Source organism: Gymnoscopelus microlampas, assembly GCF_963454915.1.
Source record: "Gymnoscopelus microlampas genome assembly, chromosome: 4".
In the NCBI taxonomy this organism is placed as follows: Eukaryota; Metazoa; Chordata; class Actinopteri; order Myctophiformes; family Myctophidae; genus Gymnoscopelus; species Gymnoscopelus microlampas.
The window spans coordinates 56535839-56543773 of record NC_139941.1 but is presented as its reverse complement, the minus strand read 5'-3'; the positions used below and the strand labels follow the sequence as shown (position 1 = coordinate 56543773).

At 40.7% G+C, this 7935-nt stretch overlaps 1 protein-coding gene across 1 annotated transcript; it reads right to left on the bottom strand.

Annotated features, from left to right (window-relative positions):
* Nucleotides 1-4771, bottom strand: LOC311044338 (uncharacterized protein). The gene is made up of 5 exons (XM_084055838.1): nt 4681-4771; nt 3540-3573; nt 2929-3064; nt 2332-2446; nt 1-1298 (listed from the first exon to the last, which is right to left on the bottom strand). The coding sequence occupies exons 2-5, from the start codon at nt 3556-3558 to the stop codon at nt 1245-1247; spliced, it is 324 nt and encodes a 107-aa protein (XP_083911964.1). The 5' UTR covers nt 3559-3573; nt 4681-4771; the 3' UTR covers nt 1-1244.
* Between the last annotated feature and the right edge of the window lie 3164 nt (nt 4772-7935).

The following is a 7935-nucleotide window of genomic DNA, read 5'->3' as shown; positions in this document are numbered from 1 at the left end:
TTTTCTGTGAGGCTATTGAATTACGCTGGCAGCATCACAAGAGCAGAGGTGAGGGACCCACATACCCATCAAGAGACTACTGACTCACTCACTGAAACTCATACCCTAGGGAAACCTGGTGGTAGACTTGGGTTGGATTTCATTTGCCCCATTGAATTAAAAAGGTAATAGAACAGATTATTTGGGACTGTAGCTTTAAATGCCACATGCATATTTTCAACCTGCCAACAATACCTTAAATCCTAACAAATGCAGTTCTAACTTAGCATGCAGAAGCACTTTTTGTTTTTGCATTCTCAACCAGCATTTCAGTATACACAGACAAGGCCTAAATTGAGCAGAAATGTATTTATCCAACATTGACTTTCCTATAATTAGCATAAACTGCATTTGAAGGTCAAATTAACAGATAGCAATTCACCATGTATTCATACAACTACATTTTCAGTGAAAAAGATTTTAAAGATTTATTTTTTTAAACAGTTACACTGTCAGTGGTACACTGCCAGTGCCCTTGAAAGGTGCAAACATTTCAAAAGTTAGGGAGGGTAAGTGATTTTCTTTCGTTAAATTAAGTGTTAAATAGCTCTAGCTCTAGATTCTGATCGTACTCATTGCTTTAGAGGGTTCAGTAACATGTCTCTCCGGCTATCTAACAGAAAATGCATTCTCAGGTTGGGATGCCAATTTTATCCAATCAAGATAGAAACCTCAGTCAAGATACAGAAGTGAAATTGGAAGTGATGACACAAATAAATAAGCAGACACAATTGGACCTGGAACACTATAAAAATGAAGAGGGTGTTCTTTGCATTTCATTTCTACACCACAGCTGACATTTTTAAACAATGTACCCCCTCCTGCTGTGATGTCATCCAAATGTCATAGTATATGATGTCCTCACATCAGGACAGTGCAATTTAGGTTCATAATCGTCCAAGTTCACTTTTAAGTTTGTATCCTTAACACAAGTAAAAATTGACAATGGACTGGAGTAAAAAAGTGACAATGTACAGTTATTTACAAGTTACACTCTGTCAAAGCTTGCACCATTAATGTCAGAAAGCAAGTTGGTCTTAAAAGACTCGTAATCTTCAAGGTGGGCTGTTGGAAGTGTTACAAGCACTAACAATTGGATAACAAACAGTGTGGCCTGTGGACTAGACAGTTGTGGTCAACTATTTTGATTTTCTTTCTCTCCGACACCAGCAAATGCCTGTGTCCCTGCCCAGTCAGCCATTGCATCACCATGGGCACAGAGGGTCTCTCTTCTTCAGCCGCATCTTCTGGTTGTACATCTTAGAAAGGACAAGAGATCAGAATCAACATCTGAAGTAACAAGTTTCAAAGCTTAAACAACTCATTCACAAGAATCACCAATAAAATACACAACGGACCAAATATGATTATGATCGGAAACTGTATTATTTGTCTGACAGTCCGATATCCAGATAATGAAATTGTGTTGTGCTACTGACAAGATACACTACGATCAGTTGAGAACATTGCTTGCCCTGTACCCGGTTAGTTAGTGGCTCCACTTCTTTTTCCTTTATGAAAATAAACAAAAAACTACAGAGCTTGCACAAAAACACATTTCACCCATTGTTTTACACCTGTAAACCTGTGATGTGACAATAAAGATCATTGTGACAAAGACTATTCTGATTCTAAAATTGGTTAAAATCTGGGCATATTATGTGCTGTATGAGTGTAGGACAGGGTTTCTCAAAGTGGGTGCCGTGACGCCCAGGTCCAAGTCCAGGGGTGCCGCAAAATACTTTGATAATGTTTGGAATGTATCAATATCACTTCAGTTTAACACTTAGAACCTCTACACTTAATAAAACGGAGTTGAGGTGCACCGTACTTGGTGCGTAATCTCTTCACCAAAATTAGCAATCTACAAGCTCACAACGCGTTGTGAGCTTGTAGAGCTGCTATTTTTGGTGAATGTTCGCCTCAGAATAGGAATGCTAGGGTTCAAGTGGTTAAACGTCAAGTATAATGTTATTTGCAATGTGTCCTGTAATGGAAACAGATATTCTCTCAGTTTTCCTTGTGACAAACTGTAATTTAGGGGGGAGGATTTAAATAATACATACCATAATGTGACATAAATGTAAGGTGCTGTAAAGTAACAATGTAATTCAGGGGTGCCGTGGATGAAAAGTTTATTTACACGGGTGACCTGAGCCCAAGAAGTTTGGGAACCACTGGTGTAGGATCTCCTAAGGTATAGGAGATCCTACACCAGTGGTTCCCAAACTTCTTGGACTTAGCTTAGGACCTAAGCCAATATCAAAATGTCTTATGGAAGGTTTTACCTACCCTCAAGTAAAAGATATTGGAAGTTATCCAAGATCTTCGACTCCTCCACATGATTTGCCGAGCCTTGTGGAGACATTTCTGGGACCAGGTGTGACACAATGTAATGCAAGTCCACCTAAGAAAACAAAAGAGTATTACAGCCCAACAGTTTGATCCAACAATGAAAATACCACTTGGCACTTGAGGAAATGTTAAGGCATTCAAAATAATACAAGACTAGAAAAAGCGCTCCTCGGAGCACAGGTCTCCACCAGGTAAGGTAGGTTATTGTGGGCCAGCAATGTTGGGAATGCGCCAATAAGGATGGAATATGAAAAATCGGATGGAGCCGTCTTGATCACTTGACTATAGAGATAATGTGTAACGATTTGCATGATGTTTGCACAAAATTTGGAGGAGTAATATAAACACTGTGGCCCATGTGAAAAAATTGGGGCAGAGGTTCGGCTCTGCCATCCAGGGAGTGCGTGCACAGTTGGCTGCGATCCAGCCAACGGTGCCAGAGATTAGCTGTCCACAGACGGAACCACACATGCATGCACGCACACACACACGCCTTTCGGCCTGCAGAGACAAAAAATATACACTTGAACATACCATGTCATCTTCCCCAACAACAAACATACTGCAACACTCCATTGGCTATCTCTTGATGAGGTCGTAAACCTCAAGGCCTTCATGAAGCTGTTGCAGCATTGGTATGTGTTTAGTGCGCATGTGTAGGACAAGAGCCCTTACAAAAGGAAAAGAATAACAGACATCAAATTTTATGACAGCCATTTTAAAATGTACAATTACAATTTAGGCATTTAGCAGACACTCTTAAGAGTGATTCACAGTAAGTAAGGCAAACACAAGCAGGGGTTGACACTAACGGTTGCCCGACTGCCCGTGGCAAGTTAATAAAACGTTCAGGCAAATGGAGTTTGCCTTCAGGTTGCCCGATGGGCAAGTGCATTCCGTCTTTATTAAATAATATTGGCTATTAGAAGAACAATGCTACTTTTTTACAATTGGCAGATGCACTCATTCAAAGAGACTGTCGCCACTCTGCAGTTATCGATTGGATTTAACATCGATTTGTTCTTATTGTTCAAGTCACACAAACGCAGGACAACACTGGAAAACAACTTAATATTTTGTCTCTGTTGTCCCGCAATGACCACAAGGTGACCAAATGTATGTGAATGTGAACAAATTATCCTTACCTGGGCCTGTGACCTGCATGGTTGGTTCTGCATTCTGCCAGGGAGACAAGGAGAAGTTATTGTCATTGAGGCCATAATACAGTACATGGCTACAGGCTGTAGGAGCCTGAATGTGTACCGTGTTGTTTTCATATTTTTGATTAGGCTGCTTTGATTTTGATTAAGAAACACTTTTCTTGGGTACTATCATTTCGGTCAATTAGGACATTGGTGTGGTTTCCCCTTTTACTGTACCGTGTACAGTAGCACGTCGGTGTGGTGAGACAAAATAGAATGCTTAAGTCAGGGGTCTTCAACAGGGGGTCCGTCACCGTAACCTAGCATCCCTCCCTACTACTGAAGAGAACTTTAGCCAAAAATAGCAGATCTACAAGCTCACAGCGCTTCGCACTACAAGCTTGTAGATCTGCTATTTTTTGGAAAGATGTTTGGTGTAGAGGGAAAAAAAGAGCAGACCAAGTACAGAGTGAAAGGTCTTTACTAAGTAGTTCAGCCCTCAAATACTAAGTATTTGAGGGCTGAAGTGGTTAAATGTCTTAAAATACACATTAACATGAATCCAACATGACAGTGTCTGTCAAACAAGTCTATGAAGCTATCTATGAAATATATGAACAAGTTTAATCTTCATTTTATACACTATGTATTGGGGCCCTGCTTCATCTCTCTCTGAGCTAGGGGGTCCTTGGCCTGAAAAGCGTTGAAGACCCCTGGCTTAAGTTTCATACTCATTTGGGTTTCCAGAACAACAATTATGTCAATATATAAACAGTTACGCAAACGTCAGAATGTACCTGTTTGGATGCGTCGTAGTTGAGAGCCTAGCACACTAAGCTGCACTTTTCATTTACTCAATGATAATAGTTGCATCAAACAACGCTAAAATAATTGCAGCACATCACAATAAGAGCATGAACTAACGTTATGGATGATTGACCTGGTAACTGGAGTAGCTACATAATACACATGCAACGACATGCTGCAGGCTGGCAATAGGCGTTGGACGCGCGAGTCACGGAGTGACGGCCACTAGCAGCACAATTATGTATTTTAAATTACTATCTTATATAATTCAATTAAATAAAGTCGCCATAGGCCTAATATGTGAAAAGGTGAAAAGGAGGGAAGTTAAAATACTTACGCACTGACTATCTGCCAAAGTGTCGCACCACAAAAATCTGCCACAGCTGGAGAAATGTACTGGACAGGAGTAGAATGTTGTTGTTGGCCGGGCGAGGGGGGAGGTTAAGGAAGTTGTCAAGCTGTCACTCAGACTCCGAGTGACCAATGGAGAGGTGTCTTACATCTTTTCAGCGTAGGACACGCCTTCTGAACTTCAACCCCTCACACAAAAAAATCCGAGAGAGAGAAAAAAAAAATCGAGACCAAAGACTTAGGTTTTGAGAGAGAAGACGTTTTGCAATCAGAAAAAAAAAACTTTCATTGGCAAACAAGGAAAAAAAAACATTAAAAACATTTTATTTAGCACAACACATTTTATTACCCAAACATTTTACTAAGTATTTTGTTTTATGTAGTTTAAACAGTTTTTCCTTATTTTTTTAATCTAGAATTTTAAAAGTTTTCTCAATTATTTTTTCTTTTCTTTCAGATCTTATATTTTTTTGCTTGCAAATATTTTTTTTGATTGCGTTTTTAATTTGTTTTAATGAAAAAAATGTTTTTGTTCTGTTTATATAATTTCCTTTGCTTACAAATTATAATTTTTTGCTTGCTGTTTTATTTTGTTTTCATTCAAAACTATTCTTTGCTCTGTTTATATTTTTTCTCTCTCGAATGTTTTTCTTTTGTTTGGTTAATAAAGACACAAATGTAACTCCATAGACGATAGGCTAGTCTACTTCAGAACGACCAGTAGACTGAAAGAACGAGCCCAATCGATGGTCTTGAAGGGCGGATCCAAAACCATGGCGGATAACAGGAGGTTGTTTGACAGTGGAGCACAAAAAAGAAAAAAGAACATTGAAAAAGAAGAGCGTAAAAAGGAGACAATGAGCAAAATGAAGAAACTCACGGGATTCTTCAGACCAGTTACAGCGTCTGCTGCTATAGCGCAGCTGTACCATCTGAAGCAGTGACACAACATGAGGCCCCAGACCCCAATAACTCGAACTGCTGGGAACAACAAGTCCCAGTGCTCCCAATGAGCAGGTTGGTGCCTTGCATGGTTTGTTTTGGTCGGGTGCGGACACGGTGTGTGTGACTGAATGTGTTTGTGTGTGTGTGTGTGTGTGTGTGTGTGTGTGTGTGTGTGAATGAATGGGTAAATGTAACTTAAATAAGACCAGGAGACCTGGTTGTGCCAGACCTAAGCCGGTGTTGTTCTGAAATCATTGTGTCTTACGTTATATACCAACCGTATTTATACTTGTGACATAATAGTGATGTCACGACTAGTCTGTGCCTATTTATTCATGCATAAGAAACTTAACCACAACCAGACATACCATGTATGGACAAATTGGTGACAAAGGCTCGTGTAGGCCATACCTTTCAGGTATGGCAATAATAATGCACATTAAAGCGCTTTGGATAAAAGCGCTATACTATATAAATGCCCCAATGATCATTTACCATTTAGGTGGGGGTGAACCTAGACAAAGGGCAGAAACCTGCTGGAAGAGGCTTCTGAGCCAGGGCCCTCATATACCCAGTCACCACAGTCTGAAGCAGAGGGTCGGGACCAGCAGCAGCGCAAGAAGTTACACCGCCTGTTGCGGCGCCCCAGCCGGCCCAAACAACGGAGGATTCCTACAACAGTGATCCTGCTGGTTGGGGTAAAGTTGATGACAGAGTTCAATCATACTGGATAAAGATGGGGCCCGAGTCATGTCAAAATAAGGCGGTGGATAAGGAGAAAAAGAGATTTTTCTCAAAATCTTTTTTTCAAACGTGAGCTCCAAAACGGCGAGCTGGTGTCCAGAGAATGGCTTCTTTATTCCCCGTCCACTGGTTCAATTCATCGTTTTGCTTGCCGACTGTTTTGTGATGATGGAAATGGACAATGCCCGTTTAAAACCGGCTGGAGTGACTGGAAACGTGCCTCGGAAAAATGACCCAAACATGAGAACAGTGACAGCCACAGGAAGGCGTTAACATACATTAGACGTGCATCAGATATTGGAGTATTGGATATTGGATATTGGACAATGCTACGATAATGCTGCAAATATGTCAGGAGTTTATAAAGGTTTACAAGCTCGCATCAAAGAGACAAATCCACTAATTGAATGGGTCCCGTGCGCAGCGCACACACTGAATCTGGTTGCTGTCAGCAGCGTCAACTGCTGCTTAGAGACAGATGATTTTTTTCAACTTCTTTCAAAATGTGTTCAACTTCTGTTCCAAGTCAACAGCTAGAAGGACAGTTGTAACTGCAGGATTTACAGGCCAATGAAAACAAACGCATTGAAACACTGACATCTCTCTCTGACACCAGATGGGCTGCACACGCACAAGCCACACAGACACTGTGCAGAAATTATGCAAATATTCAAGACTCACTTCAGAGCATTGCTGATAACAACAAACAAAACGCTCCAACTCCAAAAGAAGCAAATGTCACTTTACAAAACAATGAACAAACTGGAGGTTGCTTTTCTGTGTAATATGTGGAATTGTATTCTCCAGCGTTTTGGGACTACAAGTGAGGCTTTACAGGCTGTGCGTCTGGACCTGTGTAATGCAGTTGATTTAGTCCGATCGTTGAGGCTTGTGAGATAACTTTGATGTGTTTGAGGCCCAAGCTAAAATGATGTCTCCAACAGTCTCAACACTTTACAAAGCAGAACATAGACAGACAAAGAAAACGTACAGTTCAGGTGGATGAGTCCACAGCACATGAGGTTAACTTATCAGGCAGAGAAAAGTTCTCCTCTGGTGTATATGTGACTGTTATGGATAGGTTCATTGCAGAACTAGATCACAGGTATAAGTCATATAATGACCTCAGCAACACTTTTGTCTTCCTGAACAATATCGCTGCTCTGTCTGAACAAGAGCTGTGCAATAAAGCAGCTGATCTCCAGAGGAGATATTCAACAGACTTGGAGTTAAACTGTGTGGAAGAGGTTGTCCAATACAAACAATACATCAGCAGTGATGATACTTCTTCTGCAATAGAGCTTTTCCAGTCTCTGAGGGGAAAATAATCTGCAGTCCTACTTCCCAAATGTGGACATTGCTTTTAGGCTTTACCTGACATTACCTGTGACTAATGCAAGTGGTGAGCGCAGTTTCTCTAAGCTGGCACTAATAAAGAATAGACTGAGATCCACAATGGGACAATACAGGCTAAATAGTCTGACTCTAATGTCATTCGAGAGTGACGTCCTCCGCAAATTGGATTCTGATTAAGGACTTTTCTGACAATAAA

What these genes read in the sequence shown, in the direction of transcription:
- LOC311044338 (XM_084055838.1), bottom strand. An exon ending in TTGTTGGGGAAGATGACATG is followed by an intron (nt 2,447 to 2,928) that starts GTATGTTCAAGT and finishes TTGTTTTCTTAG; the next exon opens with GTGGACTTGCATTACATTGT. An exon ending in CCAATATCTTTTACTTGAGG is followed by an intron (nt 1,299 to 2,331) that starts GTAGGTAAAACC and finishes GTCCTTTCTAAG; the next exon opens with ATGTACAACCAGAAGATGCG.